This window comes from Balaenoptera ricei, chromosome 9 (assembly GCF_028023285.1).
Source record: "Balaenoptera ricei isolate mBalRic1 chromosome 9, mBalRic1.hap2, whole genome shotgun sequence".
Classification (NCBI taxonomy): Eukaryota; Metazoa; Chordata; class Mammalia; order Artiodactyla; family Balaenopteridae; genus Balaenoptera; species Balaenoptera ricei.
In genome coordinates, this window is record NC_082647.1 from 16,256,888 (window position 1) to 16,284,279 (window position 27,392).

The 27,392-nt window shown below is 38.2% G+C and overlaps 1 protein-coding gene across 9 annotated transcripts in view; it reads left to right on the plus strand.

Moving 5' to 3' along the window:
- Window positions 1-27,392, plus strand: part of DGKI (diacylglycerol kinase iota) — a 468,554-nt gene that overhangs the window by 320,145 nt on the left and 121,017 nt on the right. For all 9 annotated transcript variants that reach the window (XM_059933287.1, XM_059933288.1, XM_059933290.1 and 6 more), the window contains one exon: window positions 17,003-17,103. In XM_059933287.1, the coding sequence (XP_059789270.1) occupies window positions 17,003-17,103 (101 nt within the window). The remainder of the gene's footprint in view (window positions 1-17,002; window positions 17,104-27,392) is intronic.

A 27,392-nucleotide genomic window follows, 5' to 3' on the forward strand; every position in this document is an offset into this window, starting at 1 on the left:
GACATTTTCAACAGGAACCTTTTTTCCTCTCTTTTCCTATTTTCCTTTTAGTATTGGTAGCACTAAAATATTAACCAGTTAATATTTCAGCTGGTTATTTTGTGTTTGTTTCTTCATCGTCATCCAAGTAATTTGTCTACCACTAAAAGTTTATCCTAAGGAACTTTTTTTCTCAAGTTTACTGTCATTTTACAAAAGTTATTTTTGTTGATGAGTAATTGTGGTAGTAAGAGAATTGTTCCATGATTTTTACAAGTTCTGTTCTAGCAATGTGTCTTTAGTCTGTCTATTCTTATGCTATCAAGGAGGATGGTTCCAAAAATAAAATTCCTTAGTCATTGGATCAGAAATTAGAGAAAGGTGGTGAAAAGTTTCCCCCTAATTGGCTGAATTTGCTGAGTTGGAAAGAAGAGTCGGGTTTAGAGGATTCTCTGATTCTTTTTTCTTGGATTTCTGACAAGGACACATGGGGTAATGGGGGCACATCTGTGTTACAAGTGGGGGACTTAGCTTTCCACCAGCTGTAGGTTGATGGATAGGAGAGTTAATGATACCATATCTCTCTCCAGAGCTAAATGCAGCACCACTGAGTATTCCAAACCTTGGCAAGCCGTTGTCAACCTGGGAGGAATGTGAGTCAAAACATAGCGCAGTGAAATACTACCTATTAAGAAAAAACAACTTTGCAAATATTATTTCTCTGATATCCAGCTTTTAGGAAAATATATGAGTCTTTTTATAACAGTCTTTCTATCAGCCTATAGAAGGCTGAAACCATTTATGGAAATGTTTCTTATGTGATGCCATTTATTGTCAGGCCAATACTTAGTTTTTATTTTCTTGATATGAAACAAAACATGGAATCCTCTCCTTACTGAGCCTGTTTCCTAGGGATGCAGAGCTCCTTCCACACAGTTTGCATGATAACTTTTCAATAAGAACAGATCTTGTAATTCATGCATCCAATCCTTTCTCAAACTAATTGGAGTTACAGCATTTCTCCACCTCAATAGACAGTTATATTTATTTTCACTGCATTACTGCTTTATGCATTTTTGGCCACTGCTTTGTTTGGTTATTTTTACTTATAAACAATTCTAAATTCTTGATTTTTTCTGTAGGTTTATAGGTGAAATAAATGTTAAATACTAAAAATCATATGTATGCTAGGGTTTTTTTTTTTTTTTTGTAAAAATGTTGTTTTTATGTTATATAGACACCCACTCAAATACCTCCACTTGATTCATGAAAGTGCTTAGTTACTAGAGGATGAGCAAATAAGTTAGGTTTTAAGCCTACTTTCAGTGTCTTTCAGGATGTATGTGAAAGGCCAGAAGTTTTTTCTTCTGTGAAATGATACTTTTTCAACTACCCAAGTCCCATCACTTGCTCCATGCTCTCTTCCACCAAAGAAAAGTCAATTTCTTTGTCAGTTGCAAATAAGAGCAGGATATTACAACAGTTAAGGACTGCAAACCCAAGGGAAGATTTTTACCATTTAAGTAGCAAATACATAAAAGGTTTTCCCTTTGTTTGATGTATCAAAATTGAAACTTGAAGTAAAAAATATTTTCCTTTCTGAGCACATGAGATCTGAAACCATTTAGATGACTCGGGAGTAATATTATCCTATTATGTCTCATTGGTTCAAGCCCAATGATTCCTTATCATTGGAGATAGTGATTAATGGTCCTCTACAATCAGAACAGCAAAATAATTCTCTATGCTATTGCAGGCTACAGTACTCAGAGTAGCTCATATTAGCATTTTATGATAGAATCGTTAGTCATTTTTAATACAGGAAACCTCCATTACATGGAATTACTTCATAAAGTGGAAATGCTTTTGGCTGGGTGTGATGAAAGATAGGGCCTGAGTTCTTTACTTTTCCCATTCCAGCTGTTCTTCATCTCAGCAATTTGACTTTGTAGAATTCTACTACAAAAATACATATTCTCTCTTCCTCTGATTTCCATCCCTCTTTTTTTTTTTTTTTTTTAATGTCTGAAACATTTATATTAACATATTTCCATACATATTTCCATACAAATACAAATATGATTTTTAGAAATTTCATGTAATGTCTGAAACATTTATATTAACATATTTCCATACATATTTCCATACAAATACAAATATGATTTTTAGAAATTTCATGTAATGTCTGAAACATTTATATTGACATATTTCCATACATATTTCCATACAAATACAAATATAAGATTTTTAGAAATTTCATGTAATGTCTGAAACATTTATATTAACATATTTCCATACAAATAACCCAATGAAAGTTTAGTATTAGTTGTTTTGTTTGTTTTTTTATACTGCAGGTTCTTATTAGGCATCAGTTTTATACACATCAGTGTATACATGTCAATCCCAATCGCCCAATTCAGCACACCACCATCCCCACCCCACCGCAGTTTTCCCCCCTTGGTGTCCATATGTCCATTCTCTACATCTGTGTCTCAACTTCTGCCCTGCAAACTGGCTCATCTGTACCATTTTTCTAGGTTCCGCATACATGCATTAATATACGATATTTGTTTTTCTCTTTCTGACTTACTTCACTCTGTATGACAGTCTCTAGATCCATCCACGTCTCAACAAATGACTCAATTTCGTTCCTTTTTATGGCTGAGTAATATTCCATTGTATATATGTACCACATCTTCTTTATCCATTCGTCTGTTGATGGGCATTTAGGTTGCTTCCATGACCTGGCTATTGTAAATAGTGCTGCAATGAACATTCGGGTGCATGTGTCTTTTTGAATTACGGTTTTCTCTGGGTATATGCCCAGTAGTGGGATTGCTGGGTCATGTGGTAATTCTATTTTTAGTTTTTTAAGGAACCTCCATATTGTTCTCCATAGTGGCTGTATCAATTTACATTCCCACCAACAGTGCAAGAGGGTTCCCTTTTCACCACACCCTCTCCAGCATTTGTTGTTTGTAGATTTTCTGATGATGCCCATTCTAACAGGAGTGAGGTGATACCTCATTGTAGTTTTGATTTGCATTTCTCTAATAATTAGTGATGTTGAGCATCTTTTCATGTGCTTCGTGGCCGTCTGTATGTCTTCTTTGGAGAAATGTCTATTTAGGTCTTCTGCCCATTTTTGGATTGGGGTGTTTGTTTCTTTGATATTGAGCTGAATGAGCTGTTTATATATTTTGGAGATTAATCCTTTGTCCGTTGATTCATTTGCAAATATTTTCTCCCATTCTGAGGGTTGTCTTTTCGTCTTGTTTATGGTTTCCTTTGCTGTGCAAAAGCTTTGAAGTTTCATTAGGTCCCACTTGTTTATTTTTGTTTTTATTTCCATTACTCTAGGAGGTGGATCAAAAAAGATCTTGCTGTGATTTATGTCAAAGAGTGTTCTTCCTATGTTTTCCTCTAAGAGTTTTATAGTGTCCAGTCTTACATTTAGGTCTCTAATCCATTTTGAGTTTATTTTTGTGTATGGTGTTAGGGAGTATTCTAATTTCATTCTTTTACATGTAGCTGTCCAGTTTTCCCAGCACCACTTATTGAAGAGACTGTCTTTTCTCCATTGTATATCTTTGCCTCCTTTGTCATAGATTAGTTGACCATAGGTGCGTGGGTTAATCTCTGGGCTTTCTATCTTGTTCCATTGATCTATGTTTCTGTTTTTGTGCCAGTACCATATTGTCTTGATTACTGTAGCTTTGTAGTATAGTCTGAAGTCAGGGAGTCTGATTCCTCCAGCTCCATTTTTTTGCCTCAAGACTGCTTTGCCTATTCGGGGTCTTTTGTGTCTCCATACAAATTTTAAGATGATTTGTTCTAGCTCCGTAAAAAATGCCATTGGTAATTTGATAGGGATTGCATTGAATCTGTAGATTGCTTTGGGTAGTATACTCATTTTCACAATGTTGATTCTTCCAATCCAAGAACATGGTATATCTCTCCATCTGTTGGTATCATCTTTAATTTCTTTCATCAGTGTCTTATAGTTTTCTGCATACAGGTCTTTTGTCTCCCTAGGTAGGTTTATTCCTAGGTATTTTATTCTTTTTGTTGCAATGGTAAATGGGAGTGTTTCCATAATTTCTCTTTCAGATTTTTCATCATTAGTGTATAGGAATGCAAGAGATTTCTGTGCATTAATTTTGTATCCTGCAACTTTACCATATTCATTAATTAGCTCTAGCAGTTTTCTGGTGGCAGTTTTAGGATTCTCTATGTATAGTATCATGTCATCCGCAAACAGTGACAGTTTTACTTCTTCTTTTCCAATTTGTATTCCTTTTATTTCTTTTTCTTCTCTGATTGCCGTGGCTAGGACTTCCAAAACTATGTTGAATAATAGTGGTGAGAGTGGACATCCTTGTCTCGTTCCTGATCTTAGAGGAAATGCTTTCAGTTTTTCACCATTGAGAATGATGTTTGCTGTGGGTTTGTCATATATGGCCTTTATTATGTTGAGGTAGGTTCCCTCTATGCCCACTTTCTGGAGAGTTTTTATCAGAAATGGGTGTTGAATTTTGTCAAAAGCTTTTTCTGCATCTATTGAGATGATCATATGGTTTTTATTCTTCAATTTGTTAATATGGTGTATCACATTGATTGATTTGCGTATATTGAAGAATCCTTGCATCCCTGGGATAAATCCCACTTGATCGTGGTGTATGATCCTTTTAATGTGTTGTTGGATTCTGTTTGCTAGTATTTTGTTGAGGATTTTTGCATCTATATTCATCAGTGATATTGGTCTGTAATTTTCTTTTTTTGTAGTGTCTTTGTCTGGTTTTGGTATCAGGGTGATGGTGGCCTCATAGAATGAGTTTGGGAGTGTTCCTTCCTCTGCAATTTTTTGGAAGAGTTTGAGAAGGATGGGTGTTAGCTCTTCTCTTAATGTTTGATAGAATTCACCTGTGAAGCCATCTGGTCCTGGACTTTGGTTTGTTGGAAGATTTTTAATTCCAGTTTCAATTTCATTACTTGTGATTGGTCTGTTCATATTTTCTCTTTCTTCCTGGTTCAGTCTTGGAAGGTTATACCTTTCTAAGAATTTGTCCATTTCTTCCAGGTTGTCCATTTTATTGGCATAAAGTTGCTTGTAGTAGTCTCTTAGGATGCTTTGTATTTCTGCAGTGTCTGTTGTAACTTCTCCTTTTTCATTTCTGATTTTATTGATTTGAGTCCTCTCCCTCTTTTTCTTGATGAGTCTGGCTAATGGCTTATCAATTTTGTTTATCTTCTCAAAGAACCAACTTTTAGTTTTATTGATCTTTGCTATTGTTTTCTTTGTTTCTATTTCATTTATTTCTGCTCTGATCTTTATGATTTCTTTCCTTCTGCTAACTTTGGGTTTTGTTTGTTCTTCTTTCTCTAGTTTCTTTAGGTGTAAGGTTAGATTGTTTACTTGAGCTTTTTCTTGTTTCTTTAGGTAGGCTTGTATAGCTATAAACTTCCCTCTTAGAACTGCTTTTGCTGCATCCCATAGGTTTTGGGTCGTCGTGTTTTCATTGTCATTTGTCTCTAGGTATTTTTTGATTTCCTCTTTAATTTCTTCAGTGATCTCTTGGTTATTTAGTAACGTATTGTTTAGCCTCCATGTGTTTGTCCTTTTTACGTTTTTTTCCCTGTAATTCATTTCTAATCTCATAGCGTTGTGGTCAGAAAAGATGCTTGATATGATTTCAATTTTCTTAAATTTACTGAGGCTTGATTTGTGACCCAAGATGTGATCTATCTTGGAGAATGTTCCGTGCGCACTTGAGAAGAACGTGTAATCTGCTGTTTTTGGATGGAATGTCCGATATATATCAATTAAATCTATCTGGTCTATTGTGTCATTTAAAGCTTCTGTTTCCTTATTTATTTTCATTTTGGATGATCTGTCCATTGGTGTAAGTGAGGTGTTAAAGTCCCCCACTATTATTGTGTTACTGTCGATTTCCTCTTTTATAGCTGTTAGCAGTTGCCTTATGTATTGAGGTGCTCCTATGTTGGGTGCATATATATTTATAATTGTTATATCTTCTTCTTGGATTGATCCCTTGATCATTATGTAGTGTCCTTCCTTGTCTCTTGTAACATTCTTTATTTTAAAGTCTATTTTATCTGATATGAGTATAGCTACTTCAGCTTTCTTTTGATTTCCATTTGCATGGAATATCTTTTTCCATCCCCTCACTTTCAGTCTGTATGTGTCCCTAGGTCTAAAGTGGGTCTCTTGTAGACAGCATATATATGGGTCTTGTTTTTGTATCCATTCAGCCAGTCTATGTCTTTTGGTTGGGGCATTTAATCCATTCACGTTTAAGGTAATAATCGATATGTATGTTCCTATGACCATTTTCTTAATTGTTTTGGGTTTGTTTTTGTAGGTCCTTTTCTTCTCTTGTGTTTCCCACTTAGAGAAGTTCCTTTAGCATTTGTTGTAGAGCTGGTTTGGTGGTGCTGAATTCTCTTAGCTTTTGCTTGTCTGTAAAGCTTTTGATTTCTCCATCAAATCTAAATGAGATCCTTGCTGGGTAGAGTAATCTTGGTTGTAGGTTCTTCCCTTTCATCACTTTAAGTATATCATGCCACTCCCTTCTGGCTTGTAGAGTTTCTGCTGAGAAATCAGCTGTTAACCTTATGGGAGTTCCCTTGTATGTTATTTGTCGTTTTTCCCTTGCTGCTTTCAATAATTTTTCTTTGTCTTTAATTTTTGCCACTTTGATTACTATGTGTCTCGGCGTGTTTCTCCTTGGGTTTATCCTGTATGGGACTCTCTGCGCTTCCTGGACTTGGGTGGCTATTTCCTTTCCCATGTTAGGGAAGTTTTCGACTATAATCTCTTCAAATATTTTCTCTGGTCCTTTCTCTCTCTCTTCTCCTTCTGGGACCCCTATAATGCGAATGTTGTTGCGTTTAATGTTGTCCCAGAGGTCTCTTAGGCTGTCTTCATTTCTTTTCATTCTTTTTTCTTTAGTCTGTTCCGCAGCAGTGAATTCCATCATTCTGTCTTCCAGGTCCCTTATCCGTTCTTCTGCCTCAGTTATTCTGCTATTGATTCCTTCTAGTGTAGTTTTCATTTCAGTTATTGTATTGGTCATCTCTGTTTGTTTGTTCTTTAATTCTTCTAGGTCTTTGTTAATCATTTCTTGCATCTTCTCAATCTTTGCCTCCATTCTTATTCCGAGGTCCTGGATCATCTTCACTATCATTATTCTGAATTCTTTTTCTGGAAGGTTGCCTATCTCCACTTCATTTAGTTGTTTTTCTGGGGTTTTTTCTTGTTCCTTCATCTGGTACATAGCCCTCTGCCTTTTCATCTTGTCTATCTTTCTGTAACTGTGGTTTTTGGTCCACAGGCTGCAGGATTATAGTTTTTCTTGCTTCTGTTTTCTGCCCTCTGGTGGTTGAGGCTATCTAAGAGGCTTGATGGGAGGCTCTGGTGGTGGGTAGAGCTGACTGTTGCTGTGGCGGTCAGAGCTCAGTAAACCCTTAATCCACTTGACTGTTGATGGGTGGGGCTGGGTTCCCTCCCTGTTGCTGTGGCGGTCAGAGCTCAGTAAAACCTTAATCCATTTGACTGTTGATGGGTGGGGCTGGGTTCCCTCCCTGTTGGCTGTTTTGCCTGAGGCAACCCAACACTGGAGCCTACCCGTGCTCTTTGGTGGGGTTAATGGCAGACTCTGGGAGGGCTCACGCCAAGGAGAACTTCCCAGAACCTCTGCTGCCAGTGTCCTTATCCCCACGGTGAAACAGAGCCACCACTCACCTCTGCAGGAGACCCCCCAACACCAGCAGGTAGGTCTGGTTCAGTCTCCCCCAGGCTCACTGCTCCTTCCCCTGGGTCCCGATGCACACATTACTTTGTGTGTGCCCTCCAAGAGTGGGGTCTCTGTTTCCCCCAGTCCCGTCAAAGTCCTGCAATCCAATTCCCACTAGGCTTCAAAGTCTGATTCTCTAGGAATTCCTCCTCCCGTTGCCTGACCCCCAGGTTGGGAAGCCTGACGTGGGGCTCAGAACCTTTACTCCAGTGGGTGGACTTCTGTGGTATAAGTGTTCACCAGTCTGTGAGTCACCCACCCAGCAGTTATGGGGTTTGATTTTACTCTGATTGCGCCCCTCCTACCGTCTCACTGTGGCTTCTCCTCTGTCCTTAGACGTGGGGTATCCTCCTTGGTGAAGTCCAGGGTCTTCCTGTCAATGATTGTCCAGCAGCCAATTGTGATTCTGGTGCTCTCGCAAGAGGGAGTGAGAGCACGTCCTTCTACTCCGCCATCTTGGTTAATCTCCTCCATCCCTCTTTATTTCCTGTGGTATTTGTTTTCCTTGCCTTTCATCATGATATTTTTATACTCTTTATATACTCCAAATTTTATACTTTTTAAGCATAAAATAGTATAAAAAGAGTATAAGTGGGAACTTAAGGTGTAAAACTCCTATTCTAAGACTTCTTTTTTTCCTGAAAGGTTGTCATCCCTAGTTACCAATTCAACAAATATCAGGGAAGGAGATTCCACTTTCATAAGACTTAAATCTGTAGATGGTATCTAATCACAGGTAGAAATTCTCCACTCACATTAACCAGAGGCAAGCCAGAGAATCAACTCCATACATGAGGAGAGCACAGCAATGATAAGATACGTGAGCGTTGAGATTATTCCCTGTTTGTTGGCTTTAGTAATGGGAACTGATTTTTCCTTTGATCCAGATTCTGTTGAGTGGTTCTCATTCTGGACAATGATGAACGATATGTATAACACATGATTTGGTGGAATGAATAATGTAGTCAGTTATCGTGAAAAATCATTTTTCTTATTGCAGAAGTAGCAAGTCTAGATGGGAAGCAGTAACTTACAGATGTTGAAAGCCTCATATTTAATACACGTTGTGGGAGATGTAAAGATAGATGTATGTAGATAGCTGGGCATTCTGTTCTTTTTTAAATTGAGATTTACGATATTATATTCATTTCAGGTGTACAACATAGTGATTCAGAATTTTTATAGATTATACTCCATTTGTAGTTATTATAAATTATTGGCTATATTCCCTGTGCTGTACAATATATCCTTTTAGCTTATTTATTTTGTACAGAGTATAAGGGAAGGTAACAAAATCATCATGTCATGATCACGTTTACATTTCACACTGACTGCTGCATCTGCAGTGTGATGAGGGTGTAAATGGGCGCCAGGGGCACAGTTAGTTTAGGTGCAAGGTGATAGTAGTTTGGTCTTGGTCCATGAGGGTTTTAGTGGAGAGGGTAGAGAAGCATCCATATTTGGAAGATATTTAGAGGAGGAGAAAGAAGGAGCAGGTGGAAATTTAGTTGGGAAACCAGGAGGGTTTTTTGGATTGAAATCCAAGAGAAAAGAGCTTCAAGGAGCAGGGAGTTAACCGCAGTGTGAAATGCTGCTGAAGGGAGCATTAGGGTGAAAACTAGGAAGGGAATTTAAAATGCATGAATAAAGGGAAAGGAGAAAGTGAAGAGACTGTGAGATCTTATGGAGAGGAGAATTTGAGTTTCCATGACTTAAAAAATAAACCCGTGTCTCTGGTACCCGGAAGTTGTAACATTAAGTGTATGTGGGGTGGTTCCACATAAAAGTCTCAGAATTGGATGACTGAGTCCTTAGCAGCTGTGGCAGTCACTGCCACAAAAGCAAATGGGTGGTAAGGAGAATTTGAAATATTGGTCAAGGCTATTGGCCTTTTTCTTTTCCCTTATAGCAGAAATGATGAAACTGCTGTACTGGTCCAGCTGCTTTGTGATGCCACCAAGTAAAGCCACTACTAGTTCGTCCTCTTTGCTTCTCCTTTAAATGCCGGGAACCTAATAATGCTAATTTCACTCTATCATGTATTCATTTATTACAATTTCAGAAGCATAGAAATGTATTCCAGTTTCAGCGGAAGCATGAAAATCTGCATTTCAATGTGTACTTGAAGATCTCAAGAAACTTTAAAGATGTTTTGTTTCAACCAATGGCATAAAAGTTTTTTGATGTTTGCTACTTGTAGCCTATTTTTAATTTATTAACCATGAAGGCAGCAAACATTTCTTTGATATATGTCTAGCTTTAGTGCTTAAGTTTACATATCTTTGCCATTAGTGCCTGTGGCTGATTACCTCAGTGACTTAAAACCCAATTCCGAACCAAATAGTAGAATAAAAGTCAATAAACAGAAACCACGGAGAGAGAGCGATTTAGATTCTTTAGGAAGAATTTACAAATGCTTAGAGCGATCTAAACAAATAGGGCACTTCCATCCTGTACCTCACAAGTAGACGAGGATCAGGCAGAGGCTGAGCGGCCATTTGAAGATGGAATAGGGGAATACGGCGTCAGATGGAATAGCAAATATTGAATTAGATGATGTCTGAGATCTCTCCCAACCCTATAATGCTTTAATTCCATTATCTTGTTGGAGATCTGGCAGGCTAGCTGTCTCAAATAACTTGTAAGCTATGGCATATTCTATTAGCCACCTCACAAATGGATGTCTTAAGGAGCCAAGAACTTAGTGAACTTCTATCAAAAAAGAATTAACAACCTTTAAAGGTACTTTCTCAGAAAAACATGTCGGACGGTAGGAGGTCGTGATTGACCGCTGCTGATGTGATTTGGGTTTATCCTTGGTTCCAAATTCAAAAACCCTTTTACAGTTTATTTCACAGTCCTGACTTATTGTTCTCTACTCCAGGCAGGAGACGACTGTATTATTAGAGTTCTCTCTGAACTCGGCAGGTGTCAAAAGTCCATTTTAATCTCTGTTCGGAAGCCTTGATTCAATTTGGTTTTACTGCTCCATGTAAAGGGATGGATGTGTTCTTGGATAAGTTATTACCAGTCATAGTTTGGAAATGTCCCAGGGTAAATACGCAATTTCTAGGAAATTGCTAAAGGGAAGGCCATTGAGTATAGTTATATTTTAATAAGACCCAGCTTGATAGCTGATGAGGGGGTTGGTGGGAAATGTTTCTGGTTCACCATTATGTAATTAAAGAACAAGCAGTCCTGAAACAGTTTATGTGCCTTTCAGGCAGGGACATCCCCTTTATTTGTAAGTTCTTCCCTCTTTATTTGTGCAGATCCCACTAGAGATAAGATGCAAGGGGGTGAGAGAGCATAATCCAGCATGGATTTACCTCCAGCTCTAGAGAGCCAGATGGACAAAGGACAGAAGTGGACAGCCAAAGCGGGGGTTGCCTGGGGCTCCCAAAGAGAAAAGCCTCTAGTGATCATCTCATGGGTGGTCTGATGCCACACTGTGCTCAAGCCTCAGGGCCGCTGAGAGTCCCCGAAGGATTTGACTTTTTTGCATTTCACTCATTTATTTGTTATTGTAAACAACACAGACCAGACTCTATTTTAGGTGCTGGAGCTGCAAGGAGGAGGAGGAAATAGTCTTTCATCCCAAGAATTCACACTAGAAATTAATATTTTAATCAAAAGTCCATTCACAAAGCAAGAGGCAATTCAAATGAATTCTGTTAAAGATTGGTTAGAAACATCCTTTATTATATGTAGGTTACGACTGAATAGAATCTCACATTTACATTTCTCGAAAGAAATTAAATCTACAACTATTACTACTCCTCCTTCCCCTCTTCTTTCTTCTCCTCTCTCCTCCCTCCTCCTCCTCCTCTTCTTCTTCCCCTCTTCCTCCTCCTCCTCCATATTATTATTATTATTATTATATCAGGCCTCAAGAGACTTGTGATGCTTTTCTACCTTGCAAAGGAAAACTCTATATATGAGTAACAAAGGCCCAGTTAAATTATAGTTTGTCATAGAAACCGATGAGTCTACATAGTGGTTTAGGGGTGGGTCTTACACTGAACCATTTAAGAAATGTTAAAACAGGACTTTTGCAAGGTACAAAATGTAGAACAATTATACAGCTTTAAGGCTGTCCTCTGTAATGTGAATTAGGATTTATATCCTTAATATCTTTAAGTAGAATGTCGTGCAAACATTCACAGTCCCCACTTGCATTCTCGTTCAACGGATGATAGATGGCTACGTAACTCTGAACCTTGTCTCCCAACCCATGTCAGCAGACTCAAATCCTGTTAAGGTTTGAGATCTGCTAACTCCTATTTAGAGCTATGACTATGGCTTCTGCTGTGATATTACTATTCAGGACTGAGTTTTTTAAAAAGGCCTATGGAAATTGAAGAAGCATCAGGATGCTAATAATAGTAACAAAATAACAATACATTATACTTGGAAACTTACTATTTACAGGAGTGTACTATCTGCCTTACATGCATCTTCTCATTCAGTTCTCACTATATTCCTATTAGTCCTGTTTTCAGATCAGAAAATGGTTTAGAGAAGGTAACTTTAGAGCTCTGAATGTCAAATGTGTGTTAACTGATAGAGTTCAGATTGGAACTAAGATTTTCCTGATTCTGCGTCCTGCTTTATGCGCTGTGCTATATTGTCTTAACATTAAGTGATGTTACTGCCAGGTGATTTGTGTTTCCAATGAGAAGAAGGGATTATGTGATGTCAATTGGAAGTGGGAACAAAAGCACCCAACTCATCCCTTCCATCCATGAGGGGTGTCTGTACATAGGAGACTGGGATGAGAGGAGTCTTTTATCAGTCTGTGAGAGACAACGTGTAGTAAAGAAATTGATTGAAAGAATGAAGAAGGTTGGAGGCTTAAGGAAGGAATTTGACACTAATGGATTGAAAGTCTTTGAAGAGGCAAATAAAAAAATCTATCGGCAGGAACTACAGGGTAGCAGAGAATGACGAGAATTAGATGTAAGTTGTGTTCAGGGAGTTGTCTTGACGGCTCTGCACCTACCCTCCGCCCCCTCCAGCATCTCAAGGTAACAGGTGTGCATAGGTGGAGAGAGAAGGTACAGTCTGGAGATTTTAAGGCCCCTGTTAGTGACTTTAGCAAGAGGTGCTTTTATTACGGTTCTTGAGAAAGTCATGATGAGGATATTTGGGAGTTAAGTTCAGAGCCATCAACTTCCACTCTACACAAGGAATGTATTCTTGATGTTTCAGAGGAAATTCATGAGAAGGCGACAGGTTGGGGCCATTGTCGCGATTTTAAAGGACATTCACTGATTGCTGAGTCCTTTTTAGGGACCTTGAGAGGTCCCATGGAAGTCAGGTTTAGAACCCCTGATACAGAGCTTAAATTAGTATAGAGTAGCTTGGGGTAGAAGTTGGCACAAAGGCAAATCCATTTTTACCAGGTTGTTAGTCTCTTCTATGCTCTGCTAACTTTCTTGGCAAAATTTAATTTTAGAAAACTAATGGCAATGCTGTTCCCCAGAGTCCAAGGAATAGCTTTGTCTTCCTTCACCTCCGGTCAGCCATTAATGGGACACTAATATATTTTGCCATCAAGGGACACAATCGAATTACTTGGCTTTCATTTAATCTCTGTGCACTTTTCTCCCCCATGTTCTAGTTGTCTGTTTTCATGTTATCGCTTGGCCTGTAAAATACCAAGTGGGAGAAGATCCAGGAGAATCATGACACCAGCCAGGCTAGACGGTTTGCCCCCGGAGGAAGCCCAGCAGCTTGTTAGAAGTATCTAGGGAGTTCCTGCATATGCCCTCATCTCCTTCCAACACCTGGCAGCAGCAGGTGCTAGTGTTTATTAAGCAGAAACTTACCTGAAAGAACAAGCTTCAGAATAATAATTATACCGATAATACCTAATATCGAGCACTTACAATGTGCCAGACGTTTTTCTATGCACATCACCTGTGCTGACTCACTTAATTCTCATAACATCCCCGTGAGGTGAATACTGTTATTATCCCCACCTTTCCTATGGGGAAGCTGAAGCACAGTTTCCTGATTAACCAGTAACTGGAAGAACTTTCCTTCCAATCCAGTCCGTCTGACCTAGAGTCTGAGCTCTTAACCACTTTGCTGAGCTGCCTCCTGTACCTACTCTTTATACCAGGGTCCAGAGTAATTCAAAGGGATTTTCTATCAGGGACCCTCTGGGTGAATGTCCTCAACCTTCCTGATTGGCCTGATCTGGGGCACCATTTGATAGCAGGCCAAATACCAGGTACCCTAGTCAGAAGGCTGGTTTTAAGCAAGCTGCCACTGGTGGGAAAGTGGGATGTGTTGTAGGTTGTTGGGAGAAGATGGGAGATGAGAGCAGAAGAGTGGATGTGTGGGAAGTGGAAGGAACAGAGTGTCCGCTGGTTAGTGAGAGTCTCCACTCTTTTCCATTCTGGAGATGAAGTGAGATAATATATGAATTCATTTGGGATCTGGAAAGTTCTATAAGATTGGTGGGAGGCTGTGGTTCAGGGGGCAGTAGTGTGTGGTGGGAATCAGTGGGTCCAGATGAGAACCTGGAAGGCAGAAGTGTGTGGGCAGAGAGCAGACACTGTTGGATTTTGAGAAAGGTGGTTCACACTGGTTAGCCCACGGGGAGCCCGCTGGAGGAGGGGCGCGGGGACTGGTCTGCAGTCACTCTCTGAATCCCATTTCAGACTTGGCAGCTGCTGCCGTAGCCAGCTCTGGACTCCAGCCCACTGGAGAGGACCAGAGCTCACTGCCACTAGATCTGCTGTTACCTCAAAAAATGTTTTGGCGGAGCTCTTTCACCCTCTGCCCTCTCTCTTGCCCTGTTACAGAGTATGATGGGCCACCGTGTTCTATGTTTCCAGCTTCCCTCTTATCTGCTATGCTTTCAGAAGAGTATTTGCTAATTATAATCTTTGCAGTTCACTGGAGTGAACTTGATATTAAAAAGGTCAGGCGCCTCTTGGGTGTTCCTTGGCGGTCCAGTGGTTAGGACTCCGCGCTTCCACTGCAGGGGGACACGGGTTTGATCCCTGGTCGCGGAACTAAGATTCCCACATGCCGTGTGGTGCAGCCAAAAACAAAAAAAATATATATATATATATATATATATATCAGGCCTCTCTTAATTTCAAAATCAGCATTTGGTGTGAACGGTGTGTGGTTACTCTGTTAATAATTCTTTCCTATCTACTTACATCTAACACCTAACACTGATATAATCCTTACTTTTACTCTTGCCCTGAGTTACCATTTATTTACTTATTGATGTACTTTTAAAATAATTACGTTATTTTTCTAAAAATGATGATACTCAGTGTAAAATAATCCCCAAATCCCACCATGTACAGGTAACCATCTCAAACAGCTTACTGAACATTTTCTTCAGACACTTCTCTATAAACTCCTAAATTCCACAATTCACATGAAGGAGATTATGCCATATGTAATTTTCGATGACTTTTTCTTTTCACTTAACAATATATTGTACTCAGACTTTCTTCTAAAGGTAGACACGCATTTGTAATATTTGCCCCGCGTTCTCCTGTTTGTACCAACAGTTTACTTAACCAGCCCCCTGTCGATTGTTCATTGACTGAAGAGTCTGAGCATAACGTAGGGATCGTCCGACTCTGCTAATCCAGGCTCTGTGGCTTTGCTGTCAATCTGTGGGATTCTTGGCATCGTATAAGAGAAGGAGCATAAGAGGGATGAATGAAGAGTCCAAGACTCTGCTCCCAGCTCTGTCACTTAGTAGCTCTGTGACCTTAAAATCACTTTACCTTTCTGAACCTCAGGTTCCCTACCTGTAAATGGCGGTGTGGGTATGTGTGATATTAAAGATCTGTTCTGCTCATTCACAAATGTGCTTTAAACCATATCTCCCATCCCAACTTACTCATGTCAGTTTTATTCACCAGTGCCTGTTAAGTTGGAGTATGTATGGAAGGAGTTGTTATACTTTGCCCTAAAATGAGTTTTTAGACAAGAGAATGAAATTAAAATTATTTCTCCCTCTTCCAGAGCTGCAGTGAAATTGTGTGACTGCATGTGTGTTTGAGGTTGGGGTGGAGGTATCCTGACAATGTTTTAAAAGTATCACTCTGTCCTTCCATCCGTCCTTTTCCTCTTTCTTCTCTCTCCCTCCCCTTCCTCCTCTGTCGTCTTTCCTTCCTTTTTTCTTTTTCTCTTTCTCTTTCTCTCTTTCCCTCTCTCTTTTCCTTCCTTTCTTCCCTTCCTTCCCTTCCTTTCTTTCTTTTCCTGAAGTGAATTGAGGACTAATGCTATTCTTTCTGCTTCATTCAATGGGGACTTTTACCCCATAATATAAGACAGGAGAAGCAATAAAGACAAATGGGGATTGTGTTATATTAATATATTGAATAAATGTACTGTTCCATAGTGGTGATGATGAAGATCAAATTATTTCACTCGACTAATGCCCATGATTAAACTATTTTGAAAATATTAGTTAAAAACATCCAAGGAATCCAGGTAAAAAACATTCTGAGGGTGAATAGGATGCTTCAGAAAGTTTGGTACGACCCCCTTTTAATTGTTCACTGTCTATCCTGAACCAGTTTGAATTCCTTTAAAATGAATTAAATACTTCATTCTCTTCCTAAAGAATGCATGTTGTACGTGTTTTAACACTTTTCCTCCATTTTGGGGTCCTCAGTGGTACCATCACAGGCAGCATTTATTGTAATTTGCTTTGACTGAGAAGTGCCCCCAGGGAGTTCGAGGTGCTTGGAGCCATTTCATTTTCAGCCCTGTGCTTTCTGGATTCTTGGTTTGATTTTTATGTTTTCCTGTCTCTTCTGAGAGCCAAGCTGTTATGGGCATATTTGCTAAAGCAGTTCTTTCCAGCTCTACACCACTTCTCAGCACTTCAGATTAGCTGCATCTAATTTACTGTGGAACTGAACACAGAGTCTTATTGGAGTTTTTAATAAGTTAGTAAAAAAAAAACCAATGTGGGCTCCAGAAGCTTTTTCTGCTTATTCCCATGTTCTTACCTCCGTTCCAGAAACTTGAGGTTTCCAGAGAAGTGTTCTCCAGATAATTGCTGTATTCTGATCAAGATCCCATGATTCTGGTTTGAATGTGAACTCTTTCTTCTTCAGAAGAAGAGATGATATTGCCTTTAGTCCGTCCAGGTGCATATGACTCCCAATTCCATTCTCTCCTTGATATCTGACCATTCGGTTCTTGTTTTGCAGTCCCCAGTCTGTCCCAGACCGTCTGAGGATCCGGGTGAACAAAATCAGTTTACAAGACTATGAAGGATTCCACTATGACAAAGAGAAACTCCGGGAAGCTTGTAAGTTGGAAGTGCCTAATGGATATCATGGGATCAGCCTGTTTTCAGCTTCTTGGTCCTCCTTGGTTTGATGGATAGATTCATCTTGTGTCTGAAAGTCATGGTTAAAGAAATGAAGGGAAGTGTAGTAACATGTGAACCCCAAGTGATGCTATATGGGCTGAAGAAGATGGAACTAGAAAAGGAAATCAGAATAAGATAGTTCTGCTCTTGATGCCATGTTAGGATCTCTTGGTTTATTAACCATTTTAGTCTCAGGTTTACCTAAAATGAGAAAAGCAGAATGATGGTGATACAACATGGTATAGTAACATCTAGAAAATTCTTGAGACAGCACATGTCTCTTCCTGGAGGCTGCATTACCAAATACTGTCCTCATTCTTCATGCCAGTGTGACAGAGTTATCTGGGAAGACACGTCCTTCACTTCTAGCTGTCATGTGATTGTATGACATCAAAGAAAGGCCCACAGCATAGTAAATGTCATGGTAAAATGAGTCATTGATGAGGTGCTGGTGCTTCTGAAACCTTAAGTTGAGTCAATATACAAATTCCTTTTCAATGTTCTTATTTTCCATATGCTTCTTTAAATATATATAACTGTTAGTTCACCTTGCTCATCATTCCATATTTATTGGGCATTTTTTACATTCTAGTCACTATTTTAGATCTTTGTCTGTACCATGAAAATACATGAGGTAACTGGGGAACGTCGGCCAGAAGCAGTTAAGACTACAGGTGTGTTGGATATTAGGGTTCTGGGTTCCTTCTTAATTGTGGGGGCCAGTAGTCAAGTGTAGTAAAGGCAGAGAAGATGAGGGCCAGTGTCCAAGGACACAGGCAGGGATGCCAACAGAGAGAAGGGAGTGTTGTATAGAACCAGAGATTTATGAACTAAAACCCAAACTGGCCCCAAGTGTGGACCTGCCTGAAGGTGTAGAAGATACAAATAGTTAAAACTGGCAGGAGTGGAGTAGGGGGCACATTTCTGAGCTTTGATTCCTGAACCTGTGATCTGTAGTGGGGTATACTGGATGGAAGTCCCTAAATCCAAGGACAGTCTCAGGGTGGGGCAGGGACTTTCAGATCTGGAGGTGACAGTGAGCAAGGATCCGCTTCCCCCGTAACTCAGGCACTAAACCTACCAGGGCATCCTGTATGGAATTTCTCTGTCCATTCTCTCACTGCTTCAGCTTCCTCAACCCTCTTCATCCTTTTCTGTAAACGTCAATATCCTTCAGCTTCTCCCCAGCCTTCTCGCTCCATCCTTCACTCTTGTTCCCTTTGGTAGGAATGCTTTGAGGTGGAAGAGGAACAATTCCCTGAGCCTCTGCATTTCCCCCTTCTGCCAAAGGCAGATTATATTTTCTAATGTACATGAGATTATGCGGGCCAGACTAGCACAAAATCTAATTTAACCCATAAGGTGGTGGACCTATATGTTTGCAATGGGAGATGTAGCTACAGTGTAAATTGACTTTTAGAGGCTACTAATGATAAAGAATGGTGTTTTATGTTCTTTTTCTTACAAACTTCTAAATAGCTTACAGGTTTGAAAAATTAAAAAAGAGACTGGATCTCAAGCCAGTAATATTTTGCAGCTTACCATCAGCTCTGAAGAGAGTCAGTTAGGAGTGGGGAAGCTTTTGAAATTTTTGGCTGAAATGAGATTTGAAGCTTATCTGTGGATTTCAATGACCTCTTCTATCTTTTCTGGGGCATTATCGGTCCACTATTGCCAGAGGTAATTATGATTTGAGTTTTTACAAGATGACATTTCCTGGCAAGTACTCTGCTTATCATCTCTTTTGTGATAAAACATCTATGTGAGGAAACTTCTTATATCTAATTGGGGGAGGTGACTTGGTATAAATATAAGTCCAATAAATTCAGCCATGTCTTTTGGGACCCAAAAGAACAAAGAAACTCTCAAAGAGGGAATCAAAGCATTATCTCATTCTAAAGATTTGAGGAAAACAACATATGAATTAGGAGTAAAAGCAGCCAACTCAGTCATTCTACGTTTAATATATGGCGATGATGCTTCTCAATTGTAGTTGCTCGGGAAAGTTTGTCCTTGGGGGTTTATGGACTTATTCACACTCACCCTTTCTTCCCCGGCTCCAACTTGCAAGTGACTACAGATTCATGGGAAGGCCGACAGCTCAAACTGAGTATGAAGGCAAAAACCAGTTCAAATCCACATGTGCAGTGCATGCCAAAATAGGTTATTTCTGAAGCATTAATGATACGAAATAGAGAGAACACATCTAGATAAAAGGGACTCTAGGAATGTGCTGTGACCTGCATCCTGGAAGAACATAGGGGATGAATCCTCTTCGGGCATTCATTTATTGTCAACATCCAGGTCCAAACTAGAGCAGTCCTGCATTACTGGGTTCAAAAAATTAGTTCCCTTTCTTGATGATACACCAAGTGACTTATCCAGGCAGCATGTGGCTGTTTTCCTTCACCATTTAATAGAATCTTGCTCACGTGTCTGGATCATTATTCATATTAGATTACAAGCTCAGATGTTTGGTGTCTTACAAAGCCCTGCTTCTGTCTGTGAGGCAGGACTCCGTGGTAATTACAGGAGGGCAGCCCTTTTTCATCGCCGTGTTTATTTTGGCAGAGAGAAAGATGGCTATAGTATTTTAAATACTTCCTGTCTCCCTTCCATTTAGCCCCAACTCACCTGACGGCATTTCCTCTAAAATAATAACACAGTGAGGGTCAGTCTTTGCCAGTCTCTCCTTCTGCTTTTGTTGGTAAATTTCAGACTTGCTTAAAACAGTTAAAGTTTTTTCACTGGATTTATGAATTATGAATCCTCAAGATAATGGTTATGCAGTCCAACAGAGGAAAGTCTATTCAACTTGAAATAGAACATAAGGAGAAAGTAGCCATATTAAAAAAAATTCTTAAAGTAAATCTATAATAATTATAGCAGAAACTCACTCCCATAATCAGAATAAAGTATATAAATGAGTTCTTAATAAAGCATATAATCATATAGTCTAGGCAAAGGGTAATCAGTTTTTTAAAATTTCTTATATTTCTAAGTACAAAAGAGTTTCACTGACGCATGACATATATGTTTATATTTGGAATAACTTGATACTGGCCAAGATGTAACTCTATCTCTGGTAAACTGGCTAAATTTTTCTTCTGGCATCAGCTTACTCTGCACTTTTTAATGGCCATGATAATTCATATGAGTCTAGGGCCTAAAGCAGAAAAGTAAAAACCAGTTTGGAACTAATTGAAAACAGATGAAGCCTATAAAGGTGGGGGGCATTGCTAACATGTGTTGTATATCAAATACAGTGTTCAACAACCCTTTTACATACAGTATCTCAGTACCATGGATATTATCTGGCCATTTACAATTTAGTATATCTATATAGTGGATAATATCTCAGTATATCATTATCTGGTTAAGACTAATGATTGTGGCTAATTAGATATTTAGGCAGTTGTCCTAATGGAATTTCCTTGTCTTCTGTTGAATGACTTAGTAGAAGTGTCAGAAACATTTGTGTTTGAATCTCACTTGCAACCTTGACAAAGTAATTTTACTGATGACCAAATCTCTCCTCTCTCAAACGAGAATATAATTGCAGCCTCATAGGGTGCTGAGGGTTAAATGTAATGTTGTATATGAAAGCCCCGCTGCACAGTCTGGCAACATTAGCAAGCTTTCCCAAAATGGTAGCTATGATTGTTTGAGTTGCTATTCCAAAAGACACTGCTGTGACATTGCCCTTCAATCTGCAAGTCCACAAGCCAGGCTCAGAGCAGCTGCCCTTTTTTTTTTATATATATCCTCTCACCAAACTGCACACACCATCGCCACCCTCCAACTCTCTCACTTTCAGAAATAGAATTGAAAACACTAGTATATATTACAGAAAGATTACGGAAAGAAAATATAAGTAATCATTTGATTTACTTTTATTGTGTCAGCTAGTACAAGAGACTGCTACGATGGCAAGGTATTTACACCTGTGAAACCCATATTTAGTGATCTGGTCAGATATCTGCAAACTCCCTCTCTTAAGTCCTTATACATTTTCTTAAGTGCATCATCTGCTATCCATCATGGAATATTTAAAAATAAACTTTATTTTGGAATAATTTTAGATTTGCGAAAAAGTTGCAAGGATACTACTAGGAGTTCCTACATACCTCTTACCCAGTTTTTCTCATTGTTAAACATTTTATATTACCATAGTACATTTGCCACAGAAACTGATATTGCTTCATTACTGTTAACTAATCCCAGTCTCCTCTGGTCTCTGACAGTTTCTCAGTCTTTCCTCCACCCCCCACCCCCATGACCTTGATTGTCTTGAGGAATACAGGCCAGTGACGTGTACAATATCCCCTATTATGGCTTCATCTGTTGTTTTACTCATAATTAGACTGGAGTTGTAGGTTCTTAGAAAGAATACTGCAGAGGTGAAGTACGCTTCCCATCCCGTCATATCAGGGGTTACCTGATTCCCACATGACATGCTTGTGATGGTAACCTGATCTCTTGGTTAAGGTTGTATTTGCCCAGTTTCTCCACTGTAAAGTTCCTGTCTTTTTACTTTCCCTGTGCTATTCTTTGTAAGTGAGTCACCATGTTTCACTCATCTTCAGAATGGGGGGATGTGGATCATTGGATTTTTTTTTTTGTTTGTTTTCAGTTTTTATGTATGACTCAATTGCCTTTGATAAACATGCCAAAATGGTGGAGCCATTAACTCATGGATGAATCCGTGCTTCCAAAAACTATACATTTGTATCAGTTATATGTTGGATATCACCCTAGATGCTAGGCATTGAAAGATGAAACCAGGGCATGTAACATTACAGTGTCATTTATTCAATACACATTTATTGAGTGCTTACTCTGAGTAAACAGTGGTGGAAAAAGAAAAGCGTAAATAATCCCTGAAAAAGCTCATCAAATGAGCTTTTTCTCATTTGATGAGGATTATGATAGAACTAAGGAAACACTATGTATCTATTTTCTTTTTTTTTTTTTTTTTTTTTTTTTTTTTCACACACACACACACTGTATTTTATTTTTACAAGAGATAAATCGACTGACACCAAGCATTGTACATGGATGACCACAACAAAAGCAACAATGATTGCAATTACCAAACATGAAACACACTCATACTATGTCATAGTATTGACATTCAGTCCAGTAATCCTCCACTGTAACAGCTCCTTTACTTTGCAGTGAAAATTGATTTGTATATTCTTTGCCTCTGAGTCCTTGTGGAATTTTTTTTTTTTTTTTAAATTCAGACAGAAAGTCACAAAAATTATACTCATCCTCATCAGTTCACTCAGTCCCATGTAATTAATTTTTTTTTTTCATCTTGATCTTTTGTTAGCACTTTTATGAGTTCATCAGTTTTTCATTAGAGTTCTGAAAATGCTTATTCATTCAGTTCAGCAGTACAGTCCGTTACCAGAAACCTGTACTTGTCAGAGTCTTTTCCATGTATTTCTTGAAGATGAAACCCTTTTATAGGAACATATTTGCAAAATCATCAGAGTACACCCAGAACTGTCTGTAATTGACAAAAGACTTAAAAATGACCACGGTTAAAGATTTGATGACAGTTCATAATAATGCAGTTGACAAGAAAATTAGTTATTTCTGAGATATACATTTTAAAGTAATAAATAGGATTATTACTTATAACATTATACCAGAACATATAAGATTTTTAGAAATTTCATGTAATGTCTGAAACATTTATATTAACATATTTCCATACATATTTCCATACAAGTACAAATATAAGATTTTTAGAAATTTCATGTAATGTCTGAAACATTTATATTAACATATTTCCATACATATTTCCATACAAATACAAATATAAGATTTTTAGAAATTTCATGTAATGTCTGAAACATTTATATTAACATATTTCCATACATATTTCCATACAAATACAAATATAAGATTTTTAGAAATTTCATGTAATGTCTGAAACATTTATATTAACATGTTTCCATACAAATAACCCAGTGAAAGTTTAGTATTAGTTGTTTTGTTTGTTTTTTTATACTGCAGGTTCTTATTAGGCATCAGTTTTATACACATCAGTGTATACATGTCAATCCCAATCGCCCAATTCAGCACACCACCATCCCCACCCCACCGCAGTTTTCCCCCCTTGGTGTCCATATGTCCATTCTCTACATCTGTGTCTCAACTTCTGCCCTGCAAACTGGCTCATCTGTACCATTTTTCTAGGTTCCGCATACATGCATTAATATACGATATTTGTTTTTCTCTTTCTGACTTACTTCACTCTGTATGACAGTCTCTAGATCCATCCACGTCTCAACAAATGACTCAATTTCGTTCCTTTTTATGGCTGAGTAATATTCCATTGTATATATGTACCACATCTTCTTTATCCATTCGTCTGTTGATGGGCATTTAGGTTGCTTCCATGACCTGGCTATTGTAAATAGTGCTGCAATGAACATTCGGGTGCATGTGTCTTTTTGAATTACGGTTTTCTCTGGGTATATGCCCAGTAGTGGGATTGCTGGGTCATGTGGTAATTCTATTTTTAGTTTTTTAAGGAACCTCCATATTGTTCTCCATAGTGGCTGTATCAATTTACATTCCCACCAACAGTGCAAGAGGGTTCCCTTTTCACCACACCCTCTCCAGCATTTGTTGTTTGTAGATTTTCTGATGATGCCCATTCTAACAGGAGTGAGGTGATACCTCATTGTAGTTTTGATTTGCATTTCTCTAATAATTAGTGATGTTGAGCATCTTTTCATGTGCTTCGTGGCCGTCTGTATGTCTTCTTTGGAGAAATGTCTATTTAGGTCTTCTGCCCATTTTTGGATTGGGGTGTTTGTTTCTTTGATATTGAGCTGAATGAGCTGTTTATATATTTTGGAGATTAATCCTTTGTCCGTTGATTCATTTGCAAATATTTTCTCCCATTCTGAGGGTTGTCTTTTCGTCTTGTTTATGGTTTCCTTTGCTGTGCAAAAGCTTTGAAGTTTCATTAGGTCCCACTTGTTTATTTTTGTTTTTATTTCCATTACTCTAGGAGGTGGATCAAAAAAGATCTTGCTGTGATTTATGTCAAAGAGTGTTCTTCCTATGTTTTCCTCTAAGAGTTTTATAGTGTCCAGTCTTATATTTAGGTCTCTAATCCATTTTGAGTTTATTTTTGTGTATGGTGTTAGGGAGTATTCTAATTTCATTCTTTTACATGTAGCTGTCCAGTTTTCCCAGCACCACTTATTGAAGAGACTGTCTTTTCTCCATTGTATATCTTTGCCTCCTTTGTCATAGATTAGTTGACCATAGGTGCGTGGGTTAATCTCTGGGCTTTCTATCTTGTTCCATTGATCTATGTTTCTGTTTTTGTGCCAGTACCATATTGTCTTGATTACTGTAGCTTTGTAGTATAGTCTGAAGTCAGGGAGTCTGATTCCTCCAGCTCCATTTTTTTGCCTCAAGACTGCTTTGCCTATTCGGGGTCTTTTGTGTCTCCATACAAATTTTAAGATGATTTGTTCTAGCTCCGTAAAAAATGCCATTGGTAATTTGATAGGGATTGCATTGAATCTGTAGATTGCTTTGGGTAGTATACTCATTTTCACAATGTTGATTCTTCCAATCCAAGAACATGGTATATCTCTCCATCTGTTGGTATCATCTTTAATTTCTTTCATCAGTGTCTTATAGTTTTCTGCATACAGGTCTTTTGTCTCCCTAGGTAGGTTTATTCCTAGGTATTTTATTCTTTTTGTTGCAATGGTAAATGGGAGTGTTTCCATAATTTCTCTTTCAGATTTTTCATCATTAGTGTATAGGAATGCAAGAGATTTCTGTGCATTAATTTTGTATCCTGCAACTTTACCATATTCATTAATTAGCTCTAGCAGTTTTCTGGTGGCAGTTTTAGGATTCTCTATGTATAGTATCATGTCATCCGCAAACAGTGACAGTTTTACTTCTTCTTTTCCAATTTGTATTCCTTTTATTTCTTTTTCTTCTCTGATTGCCGTGGCTAGGACTTCCAAAACTATGTTGAATAATAGTGGTGAGAGTGGACATCCTTGTCTCGTTCCTGATCTTAGAGGAAATGCTTTCAGTTTTTCACCATTGAGAATGATGTTTGCTGTGGGTTTGTCATATATGGCCTTTATTATGTTGAGGTAGGTTCCCTCTATGCCCACTTTCTGGAGAGTTTTTATCAGAAATGGGTGTTGAATTTTGTCAAAAGCTTTTTCTGCATCTATTGAGATGATCATATGGTTTTTATTCTTCAATTTGTTAATATGGTGTATCACATTGATTGATTTGCGTATATTGAAGAATCCTTGCATCCCTGGGATAAATCCCACTTGATCGTGGTGTATGATCCTTTTAATGTGTTGTTGGATTCTGTTTGCTAGTATTTTGTTGAGGATTTTTGCATCTATATTCATCAGTGATATTGGTCTGTAATTTTCTTTTTTTGTAGTGTCTTTGTCTGGTTTTGGTATCAGGGTGATGGTGGCCTCATAGAATGAGTTTGGGAGTGTTCCTTCCTCTGCAATTTTTTGGAAGAGTTTGAGAAGGATGGGTGTTAGCTCTTCTCTAAATGTTTGATAGAATTCACCTGTGAAGCCATCTGGTCCTGGACTTTTGTTTGTTGGAAGATTTTTAATCACAGTTTCAATTTCATTACTTGTGATTGGTCTGTTCATATTTTCTATTTCTTCCTGGTTCAGTCTTGGAAGGTTATACCTTTCTAAGAATTTGTCCATTTCTTCCAGGTTGTCCATTTTATTGGCATAAAGTTGCTTGTAGTAGTCTCTTAGGATGCTTTGTATTTCTGCAGTGTCTGTTGTAACTTCTCCTTTTTCATTTCTGATTTTATTGATTTGAGTCCTCTCCCTCTTTTTCTTGATGAGTCTGGCTAATGGTTTATCAATTTTGTTTATCTTCTCAAAGAACCAACTTTTAGTTTTATTGATCTTTGCTATTGTTTTCTTTGTTTCTATTTCATTTATTTCTGCTCTGATCTTTATGATTTCTTTCCTTCTGCTAACTTTGGGTTTTGTTTGTTCTTCTTTCTCTAGTTTCTTTAAGTGTAAGGTTAGATTGTTTACTTGAGCTTTTTCTTGTTTCTTTAGGTAGGCTTGTATAGCTATAAGCTTCCCTCTTAGAACTGCTTTTGCTGCATCCCATAGGTTTTGGGTCGTCGTGTTTTCATTGTCATTTGTCTCTAGGTATTTTTTGATTTCCTCTTTGATTTCTTCAGTGATCTCTTGGTTATTTAGTAACGTATTGTTTAGCCTCCATGTGTTTGTCCTTTTTACGTTTTTTTCCCTGTAATTCATTTCTAATCTCATAGCGTTGTGGTCAGAAAAGATGCTTGATATGATTTCAATTTTCTTAAATTTACTGAGGCTTGATTTGTGACCCAAGATGTGATCTATCTTGGAGAATGTTCCGTGCGCACTTGAGAAGAACGTGTAATCTGCTGTTTTTGGATGGAATGTCCGATATATATCAATTAAATCTATCTGGTCTATTGTGTCATTTAAAGCTTCTGTTTCCTTATTTATTTTCATTTTGGATGATCTGTCCATTGGTGTAAGTGAGGTGTTAAAGTCCCCCACTATTATTGTGTTACTGTCGATTTCCTCTTTTATAGCTGTTAGCAGTTGCCTTATGTATTGAGGTGCTCCTATGTTGGGTGCATATATATTTATAATTGTTATATCTTCTTCTTGGATTGATCCCTGGATCATTATGTAGTGTCCTTCCTTGTCTCTTGTAACATTCTTTAATTTAAAGTCTATTTTATCTGATATGAGTATAGCTACGCCAGCTTTCTTTTGATTTCCATTTGCATGGAATATCTTTTTCCATCCCATCACTTTCAGTCTGTATGTGTCCCTAGGTCTAAAGTGGGTCTCTTGTAGACAGCATATATATGGGTCTTGTTTTTGTATCCATTCAGCCAGTCTATGTCTTTTGGTTGGGGCATTTAATCCATTCACGTTTAAGGTAATTATCGATATGTATGTTCCTATGACCATTTTCTTAATTGTTTTGTGTTTGTTTTTGTAGGTCCTTTTCTTCTCTTGTGTTTCCCACTTAGAGAAGTTCCTTTAGCATTTGTTGTAGAGCTGGTTTGGTGGTGCTGAATTCTCTTAGCTTTTGCTTGTCTGTAAAGCTTTTGATTTCTCCATCAAATCTAAATGAGATCCTTGCCGGGTAGAGTAATCTTGGTTGTAGGT